The sequence below is a fragment of the Anoplopoma fimbria genome, chromosome 5, assembly GCF_027596085.1.
Source record: "Anoplopoma fimbria isolate UVic2021 breed Golden Eagle Sablefish chromosome 5, Afim_UVic_2022, whole genome shotgun sequence".
NCBI lineage: Eukaryota > Metazoa > Chordata > Actinopteri > Perciformes > Anoplopomatidae > Anoplopoma > Anoplopoma fimbria.
The window spans coordinates 18,540,993-18,563,918 of NC_072453.1; the positions used below are offsets into that span (position 1 = coordinate 18,540,993).

The window sequence follows — 22,926 nt, forward strand, 5'->3', positions numbered from 1 at the left end:
GATCTGGATGGCAAAATCCTGTCTGCAGGATTTACGAAAGCAAAGAGGCAACATGATGGATTCACATGAATATCGCATGGTTTGAACACAGGAGAACAGCTGAGCGGATGGTATGGCGAGGGATGGTCCAGGTGATGACTCCTGATCTACAGCGGAGATGCAGTCAGCAGCAAAGAAGTCGAGAGCAGCTAGTTATAAACTGTACCAAACAAACACATAAGGTCCTTACTTCATCCTCAACCTCCCTCCTTTCAAGTTGTATCAGTCCAAACCCGTCTAAAGCTCGTTATCGACCCAAACACAATTCATTGTACACACATGATTAACAGCGTGAGGGAAAATGAGGATAAAAAAAGAGATGGTGATGGCAAACACACTAAAGCTGACGGTTCAGTATTTACAATAAACATTCGTGGCTGCGACAACTCGTCTGTCATGACAGCGCAGTGGGCTACCAGGGGCGCCGTGCAAAATAGAGCTTCTCTTAGTAAAATACATTTTCTCTACGTCTAACTTCAGCACGTACACGGCTCAGACTAGAATACGAGTTCTATTGGGTTACAGTCTACTGGTAATAACAGGAGCTGATTCAGTTACTATGTGTGAGTGCAGGCGTGCTCGTGTAGAAAAGCCCTGTTCAACCAATAAATCTTTGTGTTTCAGTCCAACAATGGCTTTGAGTTCACAGTGACCGTGGACCTGAACAGATAAAAGGATAAAAAAAATAAAACCACGAATGAAAAGATGATCAAAACTCATAGTTATGAGGACAGGCAGTCTTTATTTGAAACAGGGGGCGGGAGAATACAAAAACCAAAATAATAATAATAACAATAATAAAAACAGAAAGAGAGACAGACAGGAGGCGGGCAGAGATGGGGGGGGGGGGGGGGGGCAGTCAGGGTGAGGGAGGGTGGTGAGTGAGTGTGTGTGTGTGTCTGTGTGTGTGCATATGTTGTGTTTTGTCGGCATGTGTGTGTGTGTCCATGTGGCAGAAGTTAGGAGATATTGAAAGAGCTCTTACACTCTGCCTTTATGGACCCACAGTTAATGGGGACAAAGGGCCTGCGCGCGGCGCGGCGCAGCCTGATGATGTCACGGCACATGTGCCGGGCCAGCTTGGTGAGGCGGGTGGCCTGCAGCAGGAAGGCCTGCTTGGTCTTCATGGAGGACTTGGGGCTGCCGCTGTTTCGCATCGGTACCATGTGGTTGGACTGGCGAGGGGCGTGACCCCGTGAGCGAGGCTCCTGGGAGGGAAGAAAGTACAGTTTTACTCATGAGAGATTATTTAAGTGTCTTGAAAGGGGTTTTAAAAAAAGCCCCAAAAACCTTTTTCCTTAACCATCTACTTAATATGAGCAATCTGGTCCAACAAGAAAACACACTCTCTGACAAATCTGGAACATTTGTGGTTATTCGGCAAGACTTCATTTTGTAAACGTTCTCTCCCAACTTTAACTTTGATTTTTGCTTATTTAGTCACATATTTTACAGTTGGTAAATCCTTCTGATTTGAAAATTTGAAGTTTTCAGGACCAGATGTTCGCCCCATATTCCAGCCTCCACATCACAATGCATTTTGTTTTGAATGTATGCTAATGTAATGAAAGCTGTCGTTTTTAAAAGCTTTAAAAAATGTTACATAATCACCATCTAGAGAAGTTATTACATGAACAAAATAGCAACATTTTAGCTTTTAAGTAAAAATAAATCAAACACCCACCAATAAACCCCACCCTCATAAAGGTTAATATATCAACTGTATAATCATTATGGAGGCTGTATTGTTGTTATGGAGACCGTACTGCGGGTACACAGAGAGGTTATTCTAATATTTGTCCTTCCTGTTTATGTCATTGAGGGTTACTGCAGCTTCCAAAATTACCATAAAGTTGAATCAGCAGCTTATTAATAACGCCTAAAACCAGAACTGAACATTACAACCTTCATGAAGGTGGGTTGACTGAGGGGCTGTTGTATTAGACCGCGTTACATAACCGGCAGTTGAGTGCACATTATTGAACAAAAGTGGGCAACGATCAACTTTTTTTCATTGCAGGAAAATCACAGGTGTAATAAATAAAGCTGCTGCAATCACTTTATGTGAGCCAGTCCAGGGTTTATGGTGTTGTGCATGCAGGCTCTCTAACATTTGAGTTTGGGTTTTTGTATTGCGTCCTAAACAAATTAATTCCTAAAAATGTAATTCTGTACACCAAAAATGGACCTTTAGAAAATAAATGCTGGAATGGGAAACAAAAACATCCCATATTCATTTGTATATTTCCCTTAAATGTAATGTAATTTGTTCCATGCTTCATACAGGCATCTCTAATACAGAATTTTGGGATTTAAGTAAATGAGCATGAGATTATGAGATGTTCTCCCCACGACACCCCATGTGTTTTACATCTGAGCTTACGGTGGCTGCTGGAATGGGGGAGGTCCTCTCCTCGGGTACTTCTGCTCTGCTCGGCATCTTCAGGCCTCCGTACTTCTTCCAGTACATCCAGCAGGAAACGCAAAGGCGGCACTGCATGTTCGGTGGCCCCCATGAGTACCACTGGGCTGACTGCATGGCTGTTGATTCACAAAATGCATTAATGAAGGTTAGAAAAAAACTGGTTCACTGGACACTCAGCATATTGACACTCAGCATATTGATCTCTACTTCCACAGTCTTAAGTCTCTCCTTATTGATTTTATCAATGTCTATACATCAGACCAAGTCACACAATCATACCTGAGATTAGTACCTTTAGTGACTTTAACATCTGTAGAGTGTCAGTTCACACAAGCACATTGGTAGGCAGGATAAAATATTTAAAACAATATAAATATATATTTTTTTTTATAGTTTGGATTTTGTTGCTTGTCCGTTCTGTTTCTTATTGAATCCCGTCTCTGTCTTAATAGCGTCTTATTTGACTCAGAAATTAAACCACAATATGATGAAATTTGCTTCATGATCAAAGTTTTCTGCTAGTCCACCAATGTAAGGCTGTTATTGTGAAGCTTTATCTTCTGGTAGCATTTTTTAAGTGATTGCTCGTTGATGGGCCTCGTCTCCTGACACAAAATCATTTTGTGCCTTTAAGGTAGAAAAACAATTAGGAACAGTTGGTCGATCAAAGTCATTTCATTTTCTGTCGACACGTTCATTCAATGTCTTCATTCATGTGAGGATTTGCACTTTTCTCTGTGTTATATCAATGTTAATTAAATATTTTGGCTATTTGAAGACATCACCTTGTGAAATTGTGATCTGCATTTAAATAATTTCCTTTCAATTTATAGAAATAAATAAAATAAACTGAACTGTTGGCCCCTTTGCTGCATAGCAGGTCCAAACCTTTCTTACAGGAATAGATAAGTGTAATTGGAAATATTGATCACTGGATTAGCGACAGCTGTCCAGATAAATAAGCAGATAAGCAGTGATGGTGAAACTTAAAGGAGCGCTTCTCGTCCAGAGACAGAAGAGCTCAGTCGTGAAAAAGAATCCTTTAATTAACACGTGTTCACTGCCTTAGTGCCCTTGTGATTAAACTTTACACTTTCCATACTTAAACAAACACCCAGACGAGACTCACTATAGCAGCTCTCGCAGGCCCGGCCCCCGCCCGCTGCATGGAAGGCCCCGGGGCCCGCTCCGTTCACCGTGGCCATCTTGCCGTTGGTCATAGAGATCTGGTTTGGGTTGGGCTTGTTACTGTCACAGAGAAGAACGGGAGGAGATGTAAGAAACATACTGAGTACAGCAGCCCGATGCAGCGCTTTGAATCAAAAACATATTAATTATGTATAAAAAGCCACGGTCAATCAATAAATGTGAAATAAAGGGACTTACTATGTGGGGATATAAACCTGCTTCAGTTTGCTCTCTGCCTCTGCTGCCTTCAGTCTCTTCTGCTCAGAGAAACACAGAGGATTGATTCATTAATTACAAAAACGTTGTTCAGACAGTTCGACACTTTTCATAATTAACCCTGATAGACATTACAACCATTATTATCAAATGTGTCAATGCATTTCAAAAAGGTGTTGCTGGTTATCTCATTCAAAGTGACCGCTTCTCTAAGACCTGCTAACTAACCAACACTTGCTTTTACTTATTTGGAAGCTTTCTTAGCTCTTCCTGCACACAAATTCACTTTACTTCAGTTTTTCCCTTTATAAAGGTGCACTCCAGCTATTTACACATATAAAGGTCAGTGTATTTGTTATGGAGAGTACTACTACCTTTAAACACAGCTGTATAATCTTCATTAGTTGCTCTGAGACTGAACACTTTTGAAGTAAAACGTGGAGTTGCATGGCGTTTCAAAGATTTACCAGGGCATTGTGAATGAAAGATGCTACGGATTTGCATTATAGGTATAGTAGAATCCATCATTTCTTAAGTTGAATTCATGATCGAGAATAAAATGTAAGATTTCTCAGCTTCTGTAACATTGATTTTGACCATTAGTGTTTAAAGTCCACCAACTTTATGGTAGTGCAATACTAAAACACTGGAGTGTCAATTTGCTATGCAGTAGCCAATAAACAAGCAACAGAAGACATGCAGAACATAACTAAAGATTTGCAAATTTCCCTGTTTTGGGACTTATAAAGGATTATCTTATCTTATATTATCTTATCTTAAAGACATATGTAACAGAGATGCAGGAAGACATAACAAACAACACATTAAAAACATAAATGTAAGACCCAGTAGCCGTCCGTTTGACCTTACCCTTCACAGCAGAAAGCCAATAAACAAATACTAGTTTGGCAAAATACTGATTTTGTCTCACCTGTTGCACATATCTGTCTGTGGTCTTCCACATGTAGTAGTACTCTATGATACTAGTCAGAGACTTCCATGGCAGCTACAGAGGAGGAAATAATGAATAAGTGTGGAGAGAGAGAGAGAGAGAGAGAGAAAGAGAGCAAATTAATGATATTAATATCTCATGTTCTTGCCATCTGGGTGCGAACGCCTTCATAAATATTCATTAAAGGCGTCGTGACCAGAGAGGCTGGAAGCTAACGGCTCTGCTCGGTTCTGAGCCCCAGGCCAAAACACAGAAGTGATTCACACATTTAATAAGTATTCATGAGCACCTGGTGCCCCCACACACACCCATAACCTGTCTCTATTGTACAGTACAGGTAGATGGTGGGAAGGAGAGTTCAGTAGAAATAGTCACCCCCTGTAGGCCTGAGAGGCGGTGGTTAAAATTGGTCATTATGTCCTACACAGACCAGCGACTGTGGTCATCTTGAATTCACGAAGATAACTATGAATTCCCATTGTGAGGACTTTTTCAAAACGTCCACAGAAACTTCTAAAAACCCTCCTGCTGCACAATCAAACTCTCCCATTATTCTACTGAAATACAGCTTAACACAGCTTCTGCTTCAAACTTCACTAGTGCAGTGATAAACTTAAGCACAATACACAGCAGTGATGTGATTATAACTTAATTCCAACATGAAACTTTGCCACTACAGGTGTAGATTTTATAAAAGGAATTCAAGCTGAAAACAACTGCAGTCACTGATTAAGAGAGAAGCTACCAACACTGTATAGCAACTATTTAAGCCTTCAAAAGTATGAGCATTTCATACAATACCTTATTTAGCCTTTATTTAGGACTAGGATCAATTTACAAAATCAAAAAAGTTATTAATTTAAAGTTACTCTTTGAATAAACAGATATTTAGTTTAATCAACTGAGGACAAACTGGATGTTGAGAAATGAAGCATGTTTTTTTCTGGTTTTCTTGTCTCATCTTCTCATTAAGATGAACAAATCTTTCTTTTGTTTTGGAGTCCAGGGGGGAAATATTAGCCACATTTAGGTCTGACCGAGCTACTTAAAATGTGTTAGTTTGCAGATTGAATCATGGTTGACATTAAATCACACACATAATATCAGGATGGCCGTTTTCTGTTTCCCATGATTGATATGACACACACTTACAAAGTCTTGTCGGATGTCGTTGAAGTCTTTTCCGTATTTCTCTAGTGCCTCTTCGAACATGGCGGCTTCCGAGGCGCTCCACTCCTCCATCTCGTCCCTGCAGAGCACGGGGCCGCCTGCTGGGACCAGTACACTCAGCGCACTGGACAGGTCGTAGTTATGACGATGCAGCGTGTCCATCGCATGGAACTGAAACAAAAAGGCACAAAGAAAGAGGTTACAACTTATCATGTAAGTCACCAACAGGTACTGCAGAGTGAGTATTTATCTGTGTGTTGGACTCACCAGTGTGATATCTCGTGAGGCTGCTGCTGCACTCATGTGTAAGCTTGGCTGTCGAACTGAGCTGCTGCAGTCCAACGCTCGAGCAAAGGTCCCGACCGCCCTGAAGATTTACACACAATAAACACACACATGAACAAACTGGCAGAATACAAATACAAAAACACATTGAGATCCATGTGCCACGTTCACTGCTGTGTTATGACACATCCTCGTCAGAAACAACAAGGCTATAAAGAGGTCACGGTGTAATGTTTGATTATGTAATTGGGCTACAACACATGCACAAAGAAATCTGGTTTGCACTTGCCAAAAGGCTCAATATCTGGCACACAGTCATAAAACATGTGGAGGATCGATCCTTTTCTCACTGCGGCGTCCGCAGGAACGGAGTCATACAGTTACAATCCTGCTGTTATTGAAAAGATCTTTCATAAAAGACCAGAAACAAATGCTTTCTTGTTTGAAAACGTTCCATTATTTATTGGTCGACATCCATTCGAGCTTTGCTTCAAATAACGGGAATAAAAGGTGTGCAAACACGCATCACGACTCAAACACAGTAAATGGTTAAACTACAGTTATGACACTGATTTACAGCACAAATCTTTGTCATTATTTCTAAAAATAATTTTTTTTTAGATACATTTTTCAAAATCCAAAATAAACCTATAAATTCACATTTATTTTTAGAGGAATACATTTTTTAATAATGAACCATACTTTGGAGGTATCCCTCATCTAACAACAATGTGCATTTATTACATTTATGATTTATTTTCTTAGCTTTTCTGCAGTCAAGGTTCTAATTCTCTTCATGAGAATTGCTCATCTGTCTGTTTGTGAGTTCAAGTAGTTTCAGCTGTAGAGGAATCATAACATCCTCTTAGTGAAGAGGTCAAAGGTGAAAGGTCTTACCGTGCCACCACTAGGAATTGGTCTATCTGTTTGCTGGAGAGCGGACACTCTGGATACCACAGCTTCTCCTCCAGCTTGGACTGGTCCCTGTCGTCTGCCTCACCTGCAGAACAAGAGACGGAAACGGTTATAATAATTTGGTTATTTGCAAGACGTTTCTGGAAGAGCTAGGAGTTTAAACTCTGCACACAATCTGGTACGATCTGTAAATGTCCACAAACTATATGATGGTTTAGGAGAGAAGTGGGTGCTTTTGTTTTAGACAAAATGTCTGGTTACTTCCACTATTAACTATGTACAGATTCCTCTCAGTCCATTACAGTGAAATACAAAGACTTTCAGCTCTACAGCAAAACAGGGCAGAAAGTTACAAAATTGAAAACCCCCAGATCTCTAATAAGGATGCAAGAAATGTACAGTTTTTGTTAACACTAGCAGGAAAACTAAAAACTTTTCCAAACTCAAAGTCAGCTTTTTATCAAATATCAACTTCATTTACCATTAATACTTAGTAAGGCTTTCAAGTTGCATGTGTAAAAGAGGCTTAATCAAGTCATTAAACAACATCATTCATTGTTCATTTCAAGCAGAGACTCTAAAGTCTCAGAGTGACTATGATGTGATTTAACTTCCATTATTAAATCAAGCACGTTCTCACCCATGCAAAGAAAAACTACTTTTTCGCGCTGCAACAGTTGAGACCAATCACACACGCTAGAGGTGCGCAAACAACTAAACCTGTAGGTGTCATTGAATAGATCTCACGTTCTGACTGACCCTCTTGTAGCATTTCAGGTACGTCTGCCTGAAAGCGAGGTCCCACTCTGATCTCTCCTTTGTCGGCCAGCAGGGTCTTCTGTGTGGGGTCGTACACCAGCGAGTAGAAGAACGTGTCCTGAAGAGAACAAAAAAATAATCAGTCTCTGCATCTTAAGTGTGAGGGTTTTACACTGGCTCTAATGTCAAACATCTGCATTATGCATTTGTCTCAAATGTGTGAGGATTTGTGTCTTTCTTAGTCTTTTGTGATAATATCAATTAAATTGTTTTTATTTGAGTTGCAGGGTTTATCAAGGCATGTTTTTAAGTGATCGTTATCCATTGTTGAGCCATTGAGCTCCTCTGTTTTACGTCAGCTGACACACGGGTGATTTTACTCATGAAGGTCTCAAGCACAACAAGAGCAGCTGCCGTCAACTGTCTGCTCTCCATCTCTCGCATTATAAAAGACAGCAAAACACAAGATGAGACTGTTTTTCTATGTTATTTATCTAATTTATGTACACTGCTTTCAAATTCTGCTCAGTGTGAGAGTCTCTTTGCGTTTTGGCGTCATCTATGGAACATGTAGCTTCACAAGCGACGGCACAGACAGACCGAAGTCTCACCACGCAACAAAAGCACCGCAAGCAAAAAAATCAATAAAAGCAAATCATTGCTATAATTAGAGATGAACCGATCGATCAGCAGACGATCGAATCTGGCTGGTTTTCCACTGATCAGCCATGACCAGTGGCCAGCAGGTCAGTCTCATATTTCCGCTCACATTTACACACATTACATATTCGGTGAAGGTAAGTCATAACGCTATCATGATGTTTTCAAATGAAATCTTGTAAACTGTTTGGGGAGAAACCTGAATAAATACAGTTTGAAGGAGGAAATTATGACCTGTTTAACTTCCTAACACTAGCTATAATATATTATAAAAACTACTAATGACAAGATTTGTTTTTTAATGAAATCAAATATTTAAATAAAATACAATTCATTTTGTTTTTATGCAAATAACCACTATAGATGACATTGTCAAAGTAAAACGCTAAATTTAAGATTCGTTTACGGTTTTCACAGACTTTTGGACGGTTACAAATATTTTCTGGGGAAAAAAGTAAACCTGAAGCCTTGCTGTCAATTATAGTATAGAAAATCTTTATCTGCAAAAATCTGAATCGGTAGATCATACTTTAAATAAATCTGAATCGGGCAGGAAAATTGCATCACTGCATCTCTGAATCCACGCCAAAGATTGAAAATGAAAACCCAGGAGAAAACAGTTCATTCAGGTAACTCAGGCTAAAACAGCACCGAGCAACTAATCCTGGAGGACACTTCTAAAAGGGGAGAGAGAAACGCCAAATATTACATACGGGGTTTGTTATTTTATACTTTGTTATTTTGTAGAAAACAAAAATATAAAAAAAACATTAAGCAACAGCTTGTATGCATGCAATGTTTTTCTTAATGTAATGCAAAGCTAATCAACTGTCAGGCATATACATTGCATTGATTTAAATAACCGTAATGTATTTTACGTGTGTACTGTGCAGCTGTATCATCTGTGAAAACATAAGTATCGGATTGGGCATTAAAGGACTCAGATGGGGGGTAAAAATACTTCCTAGTCTTGAGGTGTTGGTTGGACAAAACAAGTTATCAGACACCATCTTTGGAGTTAAAATGATAAATCACGAAAAGAATCAGCTGACTAATCCAATAAAGTAATTGGTAGTTGCAGCCATTGTCTTTCACTCAAAACAAGTATGACTCAACCTGCTATGACAGACTTCAACAAGCAAAAAAACCAGTAAGAGACGACAAATCATTCTTTTCTCTGGCTCACCTCTTTGTCAAGGTATGAAAGAACGGCTTCGGTCTCATTTAATAATGCGACGCTGCACTTCCCCCTAATAGGACGAGAGAGAGAGAGAGAGAGAGAGAGAGAGAGAGAGAGAGAGAGAGAGAAACACCTTGTAAAACAAACACAGGAAGTCAGCAGCACTTGATTTGTCTGTTCATGGCTGGATGAGTGACTATCCATGGGCACTGCCTGCAGATGAGATGTGCATCTACTGTGTGTGTGTGTGTGTGTGTGTGTGTGTGTTGGTGTGTGTGTTGGTGTGTGTGTGTGTGTGTGTGTGTGTGTGTGTGTGTGTGTGTGTGTGTGTGTGTGTGTGTGTGTATGCACTGTACCTGATGTGTGTCGCAGGTAGACTCTCATACTGCCGGGAGAGAAAGAGCTCTCGGTGGCGAAGCTGGTGTTTCTGTTTTTCTGTTAGGTCTGTCTCTATCGGGCTCTCCTTCTCTTCTTCCAACTCCTCTGCAGAAAGACACATGAGAGAAAAATGACACCACAAGAGACATTAGAAGAGACACTGATGTTTAAAATCAGTGTAAAAACACCACTTCATGATATTTCACAACTGTGCCGTCTTCATATTTAATACAACAGGCTGGTAACGTGGCTCTCGAGGGCTTTGCAATCACAAACTAATGCTGCCATCCATTAAACACACCAAGCTATTCTGCTCAGGAATACTAGGAGATGTTTAATGTGAAGCACACAGTGCTCCTCCATAAATACTGGATAAGCTGCAGTCGAGTCGGAATATAATCACATGCAGCGAACACACATTTTAAGTCAGTGTTGCAGTGAAGGCATATACTTAAAACAGATTAATAAACATCATCTGCTTTTGGCAGCCATCTATTATAACACCAGTTACTTTCACTCTCAAGTGTTGGCACTAGTGCTGCTTCACAGCCCCAGACTCCACTGTACCGCTGACATGCATCTGTTTGATGGGACAATAACTTAGGAAACATACATTTTCTGTTGCTTTGGAAACACTTTTTAAATCCAGTTAAAAAAATAAAAATTGAAAACAGAGTTTCTTACTTTTCGTAAACCAACATTCACTCCCACTTCTCTGGCCAGCTGTGCTGAGGTGAGAAAGGAGCCAACTTCTCTTTCTCTAGCTCTCCTTTTTAAATTCTTAAAACAAACATTTTCATGTGAACAACCGAGAGGAACACTATGAAATGTCTTCCAGGAGAAAGAAACCTTGCATTTATAAAGCACTTTTCCAGTCTTCCGACCATGCACAGCTCTTTAAATAACATGTCACCATTCACACACTTGCATACCGATGGCACAGCCTTCAGGAGCAAGTTGGGGTTCAGTTTCTTCCCCAAAACAAACGGGACCTGGATGTTTTGTTACCCCAACTTTCAAACTACATTGCCCCCGACCTTTGATGACGGCCGGCTTTTTCCCACGCCTTCCAGTGTGGCTGTTTGAGCATAACCCAACCCTTAGCTGGACAGTGAACATGTGCATTTCCACTGTCAGAGGTAAACCCTTACAGCCAGTGAGCACTCCTACACCGCATCTGAAGACCACACGGAGGCGGGGCAATAAACCTTCTGACGTAGCAATGAATCTTACAAATAGGAATAAAAACTATTAATACACACAAAAAGTGAAAGAAGAACAAAGATATCTTGAGAGAGAAGTTCAAACCCTGCTTACTTTCTAACCTCTGTGCACATGGCCAATCGTGTGATTGTCAAAATAACAAAAACTTATCCCCCAATTCCAACACTAGATAGTTGTAGAGGAAAGGCATTTCTGATGCTCTTAAACTCTGATAAGCACTTTAACTGAAGCATACTGAGCCGTCTCTCATCTGAGCACTGTCTCCGGTTGGTTCTAATGTAACACAGTCTTTATGTTTCCTACATTATGCTGCTGTTCTCACTTTTATCCAACAGATAGCTGCCTAGCTGTTGTCTGATCTGCTCTCCTTCTCTATATTAGAGCTGTAATTGCTGCATTAAGACAAAGCTAATGGAATCTTAAAGTATTTTCTTCTGCTTCAAATTGAAAGCTCTTCACTTGCAAACCACTGGATGGCAACTTCAGGAACTCTGTCTCTTATTTCTCGCCGTGGTTAGCAACTTGGTGCTAATTATTACCAGCAAGTTGTGGACACTTTGGTGGAAGAGTGAATGCAGACATTCAAATGTTGCAAGATATGAATTGTAAAAGATGTTTTAAAATGACATTTTTGGACGTGTTAAATGCCACAAAAACTATTTGTTTCGGTCCTATTGGGTTGAAAAGGCAGCAGCATCTCTGCAAATCAAATCAAAACTACTAATATAGCTTGATACCAATGAGGGTAGGTTGGAAAATGATTATTTTTCAGATAAACGGTCCCATTAGCTCTCCTGAAGAACTTGTCTGGCCCTCAGCTGTTCTTTGATCTTTGACTTCAATGATTAATCACCATGTTAGACAGAACAAATGCAAATTTTGCAAGTTGGGTTTAAGAATAAACTCCACTAAGAGCTTTGATGAACCCTTCTGAAATTAAAAACAGGTTCAGAACAGGTTGATATGTTTTATCCTGTAGATTGTTTCTTTTGTAGTCATAAGGGCAGGAGTCTCAGATTGCACTCCTACAAACTCATGCTTTATTTTTGTAAATCAGATTCATCGCCCCTGCCTTCGTTTTCTTCCTGAACTGATCTGAGACATACATTCTGTGTATTTTTCTTCTTCTCTACATTAGTCAGTGGCAGGCAGCTCTAAATCCTATTGTTGTTTCTGTCTGTTCTGCTGAGCAGCTGGTAGACAATCCACTCCAAATATCTTGTGGAATTGGCACTGTGCTGCTGTGAGTGCATATGTCCCTCCATACTGTGGTTTACATTTTTCTGCTTAATGTTGCTTTATGTTTACAGACTCTAGAGAAATGAGCAGAACCTGTTTTCCACAAAAAGCTTTGAACACACAGAGAGAATAGGTTTTAACAGCACAATAAATTCCTGTTTTTCCAGTCAGTGCTGATTCTTGGATTATGTGAAACCGCTCTTCACTGCAAGAGAATCATTCCTATAGAAATGCTGTTTGTATAATTTGCTAATCAAGTTAACTAATTAAATTGAAATTTAGGTCTTTTCATCGAATAGTTTTTTTAAACTCATCAATCAATCAATCAATCGTATTCCTCAAAGTTGTGTGATTGTTTTGAAGGAGTTGAAGTTTTTATTTCCAGAAAGTGATCAACAATTTGTTTTGTTGTGACCAAAGGATGAAGAATGAAGTGAAACATCCCTGAGAACAGGTAGAAGGCTTCCCACACAGAACAGGTGTTAGCTTCATAACAACACTTTCCTTTCCCTCCTCCTTCTCCTCATACAGCCAAACTCCAATGCTCACCCTCATTTAATAGTTGCACTCTGGAGTTCTGGTCTACATGAAAAATATAAATCATATTGATGGTTAATGTTACAATGTGCACAGAACGTGCTTAGTGGACACACAGCTAGAAATGTCTGCCTGACTGACATGCAGCAGAAAGAACATAATTATTTTAATAAAAGATTCATCGTATGAATCATTTTTCAAGTAAAGATGACAAAGATTCACCAATTATCACTTCTCAAATGTAAAGATTTGCAGTTTCTTTCATATTGTTGTTAATACATTTGAACAGAGCTCCACCAAATAATTACTTTTCATTAAACCGCTGATTATTTTTCCAGATTAATCGATTAAACAACAATAATCAATTTACAGTGATAGAAAACAGAAAAAAAAGCAGATAAGCATTTTTGTACGAAAAAAAAATACTTAAAAGAAAGAATTGATGATCCTCATTGCTGCCAAATAATCTGTGGATTAACTACAGTATATTAAAATATAGATTCTGAAGAAGAGTATTTTCTCTTACGACACTGACCTTTCCGCCTTTACAGGACCATTGTTGTTTCTTAGTTTAATTGTCATCTGTCGCCAGGTAATGTGGTGGTTCAGTTTAACATTTTGATCTGTAGGCTTAAGCTTCTATCTTTATCTTTGTAACCTGTTTTTGCTGCGGAATCAGTTTGACATCCTGGATTCATACATTAGTGCAGTGCCTGTTGAGAACGTGGCTGTTTAGAACGGGCCGAATGCTTGGACTCTTCTGGTGCTGCTAGCAGCTCTCTCAAGAACCGCTCAATCAAACAACTTCACACTCCAAAGAGCGCCTCCTTTGGTCCTAAAGCGATACAGCTGCCACGACATAGTTACGTCACAAAACAAAGTCACCTAAAAAAAACCTCTGAAATACACTCTGGTTACTGGGAAAAGCCATACTTTTCCATTAGGCAAGGTGGGCATTATACTATTCTTAGTCTTTAAAGCCTGAAATAACTTACAAAAGGCCCCCAAAGCATTTTCAAAAATGAGCTCAACTGTAAACTACTTACTGTCTACTTGAGAGAAAAACATTGAGCTAATATTCCCCTGACAGAGACACGTAACCGTTGCAGATTAAGATTTGATTCACAAGATGTAACTATTAAAATAAAGTGTATTATTTTTCATTAAGCATCATTAATAATTGAAACCACCTGTAACAGAGTTAGGTCAATTATAGTACATTGTGCTGATAAAGCCTCTTTCATTCTTCACAGATAAATAAGCTTTGAGTGGGCCTTCTTCTACCACTGCAAAGACCAACAATTCTTTCGGTTGGCTAGCAGCTCTTGCTGGGAAGTGAAGAAGGTTTTAAAATGATCTGCAGTTAATGAGCCGCTGTCTGATCACTGAGAACGAGATGCTCGACTCGTTTCCCAAAGCTTTCCCCCTGCTGCTGCACAGAGCGCTGTGTGTGCTTATTTATTCAAAGTTTATTAATAATGAATGTGTCCAAATTGCAAGTGTGAAGTAAATATGATGAGCGGTTCTCGAGTAATGGAATCCCTTGCTTTACTGTAAGATATGTCTGGAGTGCATTTAGTGACAGTGTGGGCTCCATGGAAGCTCCGAGTAGCAGCAGGGGGCGGGGCTTAACCAAGGGACAAATGCTTGAAAGCGCCTTTCATTTGTCTGGGTGAGTGACAGGAGTTACTACTCACTTGCATGTTTGTCTGCGAGTTGGATGAGGCTGTGTGAGATGTCTCTCCTTCTGTAGAAACACACCACCTTGGCCTCCACATTCCCACTGGCCGTCTGAAACAGAGAGAGAGAGCAGAGGGGTCCAGGTTGACTGTGAGCATCGGCAACACCTCCCGACACGAACCTCTAATTTCCCAAGAGACCTGGCTCCTTTGTGTGCTCATCAAGCTATGCTGCTGTGACAGGCTGATCAGGGCAACAACAGCCCTTTTGATAAGATGATTGATTGATTGTCCCGCTGGATAATTAGGCCGTCAGGCTTAAAGACTCAGCCAGTATTAAATTCCATGACTGATGGAGAGCGAATGGATGTGGGGCTATGAGGCTTTAGAGAAAACTGCTTCCAACTTCTGCTGCTTTTCTCAGGGGCTTGTAGTTTAGAGAAGATTATGTGTTTAGTGGCAGTGTGCGCCTGAAGTTTATGGACAAAATAACAGGAACACCTCATTATATATTGCAATACGAAGCAATACCAACATAAGCTACAGTCAGGAAAACGGTCATCACGTTGAATCAACCATTCTCTTTCAGCCTCAAAAAGATCCTTATAAGCTTCACACAGGCAGCATCTGTTGCAGAACTCCTGTTACATTGCATCATGCTGCAGGGTGTTGCTGTTATTTAGTCCACCCCCATTTATAACTTATGATAACAACACTGTCTCATGTCTTTATATTGTGATATACAACCTCAATAAGTTGTATACTGACCGATCTGACATCCTCCCACCCACACATATCCCATCTGATAATTGCCTTTATCTGAGTTTCTTCATGCAAATGCAGGAAGAGCTTTTCTGACTTTCCTGTTCAAGATGCTTGTGTATTATGTAAACAAAAAATTAGCTTTGGTCTGTTTTTAACATCTAGGAAATAATGTAAAATAGTAAACTCTACAAAATGATGAAACATTGGCAGGAAAAAAAGCATCATGTTGCTCTTCGGAGTTGATCTTTACATAGGTGTGTCCTGTTATATCAAATTACAGTTAGGGGACAAGGAAACACCTGTCAGGATCCATCATAAAACAAACATCTTTATACCCAAAAAGCCCACACACACACACACACACACACACACACACACACACACACACACACACACACACACACACACACACACACACACACACACACACACACACACACACACACACACACACACACACACACACACAGTGGGGGATGGGTACAGGAATCCTAGCTATTCCCCCCCTCAGGCATAAAACGGCGTAAACGCACACAAAGTTGACACACAAACACTTCAGTACCTTGTTGAGTTCTTCTATCCGCCGGATCAGGTAAGGGTTACTGGAGGAGTTCTCAAAGAATACATAATCTGCAACAGAAAACACACACTGTATGAGATCAATGTAACGATGGATTGTCCTGTGTGGAAATAATCAATCAGCGGCCGCTTCATTAGGTACAGCTGTGAAGTCAAACGCACCTCCATACAGGCGCTCACCTGCCCTAGAGGTATTTATTCAACAATCTGTCTACCATTAAGGTTGTGGTTTGCATCAGTGCATCTCCAAATGTGTATTGCCACCACTAACCCACTCCCAGCTCACTACAATGTAAGCCGAGGAACAGGATACTGGCCGAGTGACAAATTGCAGGGTTTTACGATTCCCAGTATAACATTGAGGAACTAATTAGTCACTGTTACATCTAGAGGAAAAGGTTAAAAAACAGATGTGAGGACCATTAATAAACTGAAATATTGTAATATGCATGGACTACATAGAATATAGATTCCAAGTTAAACGGGTCAAGGCAAAAGCAAATACACGTGTGCTTTAAGATCCTCACAGCCAGACAGTCACCTCTGTTATGATTTTGTAAAATAAATACTGAGGAAAAGGATATATTTAAGTCATCATTGCAGTTTTGACACTGTTTTTCAACAAAATCTGCATAAACATGACTTGTCCTGGCCAGAGCCTGATTCAACTCCTGAGCAGAATATACAGTAACTTTGGAAAAGTTCAGTCCATGGCAAATGCTGCCTTCAAGTGCTGTCTGAAATATTGTAGTTTCTATGCACGAGGAAAATGCACAGGCCAGTAAAGAGGTAAATATGTCCAACTTATCGAGGTTTGACATGTAGTCGGTGCATATGAATATTACAGTCATCAAACTGTGGATTATATTTATATTTATCCCCAGAGGGGTTTTGTTGTAACAAAGTAAATTGCAGCCCTGACGTATACATTCTTCTCTTTATTGAGTTCCACTTAGCAGGGCTATCTATATTTATGAAGAGGCAACATTAACAAAAGACAGATTTTAAAACAGATCTGTTGTTATTTTATAAAGACAAAAACTCCAAAGCATAAACAATCTTTAAGTTATCGTAGTTGCCATTTCCAAAAGCACTTGAATGGATCATGAGAACTGCAGCTAAGGCGACCATATGGTCAATACACTGATACAATGTAACGACTCTGATGTATCTGCGTTACACTGTAGCCAGAGTCACACCGTAGCCAGAGTCACACTGTAGCCAGAGATACACTGTAGCCAGAGTCACAGTGCAGCCAGTCACACAGTGTAGCCAGTCACACTGTAGCCAGAGTCACACTGTAGCCAGAGTCACACTGTAGCCAGAGATACACTGTAGCCAGAGTCACACCGTAGCCAGAGATACACTGTAGCCAGTCACACTGTAGCCAGAGTCACAGTGTAGCCAGAGTCACACTGTAGCCAGAGTTACACTGTAGCCAGAGTCACAGTGTAGCCAGTCACACTGTAGCCAGAGTCACACTGTAGCCAGAGTCACACTGTAGCCAGAGTTACACTGAAGCCAGAGTCACACTGTAGCCAGTTACACCGTAGCCAGAGTTACACTGAAGCCAGAATCACACTGTAGCCAGTTACACTGTAGCCAGTTACACTGGAGCCAGAGTCACACTGTAGCCAGTCACACTGTAGCCAGAGCCACACTGTAGCCAGTCACACTGTAGCCAGAGATACACTGTAGCCAGTCACACTGTAGCCAGAGATACACTGTAGCCAGTCACACTGCAGCCAGAGTCACACTGTAGCCAGTCACACTGCAGCCAGAGTCACACTGTAGCCAGAGATACACTGTAGCCAGAGTTACACTGTAGCCAGAGTCACAGTGTAGCCAGAGTCACAGTGTAGCCAGAGTCACACCGTAGCCAGAGATACACTGTAGCCAGAGTCACAGTGTAGCCAGAGATACACTGTAGCCAGAGTCACAGTGTAGCCAGAGTCACACTGTAGCCAGAGATACACTGTAGCCAGAGTCACACTGTAGCCAGAGTCACAGTATAGCCAGTTACACTGTAGCCAGAGTCACAGTATAGCCAGTTACACTGTAGCCAGAGTTACACTGTAGCCAGAGTCACAGTGTAGCCAGAGTCACACTGTAGCCAGAGTCACACTGTAGCCAGAGTCACACTGTAGCCAGAGTTACACTGAAGCCAGAGTCACACTGTAGCCAGTTACACCGTAGCCAGAGTTACACTGAAGCCAGAATCACACTGTAGCCAGTTACACTGTAGCCAGTTACACTGGAGCCAGAGTCACACTGTAGCCAGTCACACTGTAGCCAGAGATACACTGTAGCCAGTCACACTGTAGCCAGTCACACTGTAGCCAGAGATACACTGTAGCCAGTCACACTGTAGCCAGAGATACACTGTAGCCAGTCACACTGCAGCCAGAGTCACACTGTAGCCAGTCACACTGCAGCCAGAGTCACACTGTAGCCAGAGATACACTGTAGCCAGAGTTACACTGTAGCCAGAGTCACAGTGTAGCCAGAGTCACAGTGTAGCCAGAGTCACACCGTAGCCAGAGATACACTGTAGCCAGTCACACTGTAGCCAGAGTCACACCGTAGCCAGAGATACACTGTAGCCAGAGTCACAGTGTAGCCAGAGTCACACTGTAGCCAGAGATACAGTATAGCCAGTTACACTGTAGCCAGAGTCACAGTATAGCCAGTTACACTGTAGCCAGAGTCATACTGTAGCCAGAGTCACACCGTAGCCAGAGTTACACTGTAGCCAGAGATACACTGTAGCCAGAGTCACACCGTAGCCAGAGTCACACCATAGCCAGAGTCACACCATAGCCAGAGTTACACTGTAGCCAGTCACACTGTAGCCAGAGTTACACTGTAGCCAGAGATACACTGTAGCCAGTCACACTGTAGCCAGAGATACACTGTAGCCAGTCACACTGTAGCCAGAGTCACACCGTAGCCAGAGTCACACCGTAGCCAGAGATACACTGTAGCCAGAGTCACAGTGTAGCCAGTTACACTGTAGCCAGAGTCACACTGTAGCCAGTCACACTGTAGCCAGAGTCACACTGTAGCCAGTCACACTGTAGCCAGAGATACACTGTAGCCAGAGTCACACTGTAGCCAGAGTCACACTGCAGCCAGAGTCACACTGTAGCCAGAGTCACAGTGTAGCCAGAGTCACAGTGTAGCCAGAGTCACACCGTAGCCAGAGATACACTGTAGCCAGAGTCACACCGTAGCCAGAGATACACTGTAGCCAGAGTCACACTGTAGCCAGTCACAGCATAGCCAGTTACACTGTAGCCAGAGTCACAGTATAGCCAGTTACACTGTAGCCAGAGTCACAGTATAGCCAGTTACACTGTAGCCAGAGTCACAGTATAGCCAGTTACACAGCCAGAGTCACACCGTAGCCAGAGATACACTGTAGACAGTCACACTGTAGCCAGAGTCACACCGTAGCCAGAGATACACTGTAGACAGTCACACTGTAGCCAGAGTCACACCGTAGCCAGAGATACACTGTAGCCAGAGTCACACTGTAGACAGAGTCACAGTATAGCCAGTTACACTGTAGCCAGAGTCACAGTATAGCCAGTTACACTGTAGCCAGAGTCATACTGTAGCCAGGGTCACACCATAGCCAGAGTTACACTGTAGCCAGAGATACACTGTAGCCAGAGTCACACCGTAGCCAGAGTCACACCATAGCCAGAGTCACACTGTAGCCAGAGTCACACTGTAGCCAGAGTTACACTGTAGCCAGAGTCACAGTGTAGCCAGAGTCACACTGTAGCCAGAGTCACACTGTAGCCAGAGTCACACCGTAGCCAGAGATACACTGTAGACAGTCACACTGTAGCCAGAGTCACACCGTAGCCAGAGATACACTGTAGACAGTCACACTGTAGCCAGTCACACCGTAGCCAGAGATACACTGTAGCCAGAGTCACACTGTAGACAGAGTCACAGTATAGCCAGTTACACTGTAGCCAGAGTCACAGTATAGCCAGTTACACTGTAGCCAGAGTCATACTGTAGCCAGAGTCACACCATAGCCAGAGTTACACTGTAGCCAGAGATACACTGTAGCCAGAGTCACACTGTAGCCAGAGATACACTGTAGCCAGAGTCACACCGTAGCCAGAGTCACACCATAGCCAGAGTTACACTGTAGCCAGAGTTACATTGTAGCCAGAGTTACACTGTAGCCAGTCACACTGTAGCCAGAGTCACACTGTAGCCAGAGTCACACTGTAGCCAGAGATACACTGTAGCCAGAGTCACACCGTAGCCAGAGTCACAGTGTAGCCAGTTACACTGTAGCCAGAGTCACACTGTAGCCAGTTACACTGTAGCCAGAGTCACACTGTAGCCAGAGTCACACTGTAGCCAGTTACACTGTAGCCAGAGTCACACTGTAGCCAGTCACACTGTAGCCAGAGTCACACTGTAGCCAGTTACACTGTAGCCAGAGTCACAGTGTAGCCAGTTACACTGTAGCCAGAGTCACACTGTAGCCAGAGTCACACTGTAGCCAGAGTCACAGTGTAGCCAGTTACACTGTAGCCAGAGTCACACTGTAGCCAGAGATACACTGTAGCCAGAGTCACACTGTAGCCAGAGATACACTGTAGCCAGTCACACTGGGTACAGGGGAAGACAGAGGATGTCGCATGTGCACAGATTGTAAAGCCCTCTGAGGCAAATTTGTAATTTGTGATTCTGGGCTATACAAAATAAACTGAATTGAATTGAACTGTAGCCAGAGTCACAGTGTAGCCAGAGTTACACTGTAGCCAGAGTCACAGTGTAGCCAGTCACACAGTGTAGCCAGTCACACTGTAGCCAGAGTCACACTGTAGCCAGAGATACACTGTAGCCAGAGTCACACCGTAGCCAGAGATACACTGTAGCCAGAGTCACAGTGTAGCCAGAGTCACACTGTAGCCAGAGTTACACTGTAGCCAGAGTCACAGTATAGCCAGTCACACAGTGTTGCCAGTCAAACTGTAGCCAGAGTCACACTGTAGCCAGAGTCACACTGTAGCCAGAGTCACACTGTAGCCAGTTACACTGTAGCCAGAGTCACAGTGTAGCCAGTCACACTGTAGCCAGAGTCACACTGTAGCCAGTCACACTGTAGCCAGAGTCACACTGTAGCCAGTTACACTGTAGCCAGAGTCACAGTGTAGCCAGTTACACTGTAGCCAGAGTCACACTGTAGCCAGAGATACACTGTAGCCAGTCACACTGTAGCCAGAGTCACACTGCTAACAGATAGATACCAGGGGAGACGGTGTGCTCATTAATGTGCGGGTTGTGGAAATAGTGTTTAGTTGTGTGTGATGGTACCGGGTGTAGTGTGATGGTACCGGGTGTAGTGTGTGGTGGTACCGGGTGTAGTGTGTGGTGGTAGCGGGTGTAGAGTGGCAGTACCGGGTGTAGTGTGTGATGGTACCGGGTGTAGTGTGGTGGTACCAGGGTGTAGTGTGTGGAGGTACCGGGGTGTATTCAGTGACGGTACCGGGTGTAGTGTGACGGTACCGGGGTGTATTGAGTGATGGTACCGGGAGTAGTGTGGTTAGTGAGTGACGGTACTGGGTGTAGTGACGGTACCGGGTGTAATGTGTGGTGGTACTGGGTGTAGTGACGGTACCGGGTGTAGTAACGGTGTAGTAACGGTACCGGGTGTAGTGTGTGGTAGTAACGGTACCGGGTGTAGTATAGTAACGGTACCGGGTGTAGTGTGTGGTAGTAACGGTACCGGGTGTAGTACCGGTACCGGGTGTAGTGTGGTTAGTGTGTAATGGTACTGGGTGTAGTACCGGTACCGGGTGTAGTGTGGTGGTAACGGTACCGGGTGTAGTAACGGTACCGGGTGTAGTATAGTACCGGTACCGGGTGTAGTGTGGTTAGTGTGTGGTGGTACCGGGTGTAGTGTAGTAACGGTACCGGGTGTAGTGTGGTGGTACCGGGTGTAGTGTAGTACCGGTACCGGGTGTAGTACCGGTACCGGGTATAGTAACGGTACCAGGTGTAGTAACGGTACCGGGTGTAGTATAGTAACGGTACCGGGTGTAGTAGTGTAGTGTAGTACCGGTACTGGGTGTAGTGTGTGTGGTACCGGGTGTAGTGTGTGGTGGTACCGGGTGTAGTGTGGTGGTACCGGGTGTAGTGTGGTTAGTGTGTGGTGGTACCGGGTGTAGTGTGGTACCGGTACCGGGTGTGTAGTGTGTGGTGGTACCGGGTGTAGTGTAGTAACGGTACCGGGTGTAGTGTGGTTAGTGTGTGGTGGTACCGGGTGTAGTGTAGTAACGGTACCGGGTGTAGTGTGTGTGGTACCGGGTGTAGTGTAGTACCGGTACCGGGTGTAGTGTGGTTAGTGTGTGGTGGTACCGGTACCGGGTGTAGTGTGGTTAGTGTGTGGTGGTACCGGGTGTAGTGTGGTTAGTGTGTGGTGGTACCGGGTGTAGTGTGGTTAGTGTGTGGTGGTACCGGGTGTAGTGTGGTTAGTGTGTGGTGGTACCGGGTGTAGTGTGGTGGTACCGGGTGTAGTGTGGTTAGTGTGTGGTGGTACCGGGTGTAGTAGTGTACCGGGGTGTAGTGTGGTTAGTGTGGTGGTGGTACCGGGTGTAGTGTGGTTAGTGTGTGGTGGTGGGTGTAGTGTGTGTGGTACCGGGTGTAGTGTGGTTAGTGTGTGGTGGTACCGGGTGTACCGGGTGTAGTGTGGTTAGTGTGT

General features: G+C 42.8%; 1 protein-coding gene across 2 annotated transcripts in view; it reads right to left on the reverse strand.

The window, feature by feature from the left end:
• Positions 1-761: 761 nt before the first annotated feature.
• Positions 762-22,926, reverse strand: part of mta3 (metastasis associated 1 family, member 3) — a 23,005-nt gene continuing 840 nt past the window's right edge. The window contains exons 2-14 of one of the 2 annotated variants that reach the window (XM_054598467.1): positions 16,174-16,241; positions 14,865-14,958; positions 10,146-10,272; positions 9,796-9,859; positions 7,950-8,067; positions 7,173-7,275; positions 6,258-6,357; positions 5,973-6,161; positions 4,800-4,874; positions 3,851-3,909; positions 3,594-3,712; positions 2,423-2,580; positions 762-1,247 (exon numbers count right to left, since the gene is read on the reverse strand). In XM_054598467.1, the coding sequence (XP_054454442.1) occupies positions 999-1,247; positions 2,423-2,580; positions 3,594-3,712; positions 3,851-3,909; positions 4,800-4,874; positions 5,973-6,161; positions 6,258-6,357; positions 7,173-7,275; positions 7,950-8,067; positions 9,796-9,859; positions 10,146-10,272; positions 14,865-14,958; positions 16,174-16,241 (1,523 nt within the window). In that variant the 3' untranslated portion in view covers positions 762-998. Of the gene's footprint in view, positions 1,248-2,422; positions 2,581-3,593; positions 3,713-3,850; positions 3,910-4,799; positions 4,875-5,972; positions 6,162-6,257; positions 6,358-7,172; positions 7,276-7,937; positions 8,068-9,795; positions 9,860-10,145; positions 10,273-14,864; positions 14,959-16,173; positions 16,242-22,926 lie in introns of both variants that reach the window. The other variant, XM_054598466.1, reaches the window with a different exon arrangement.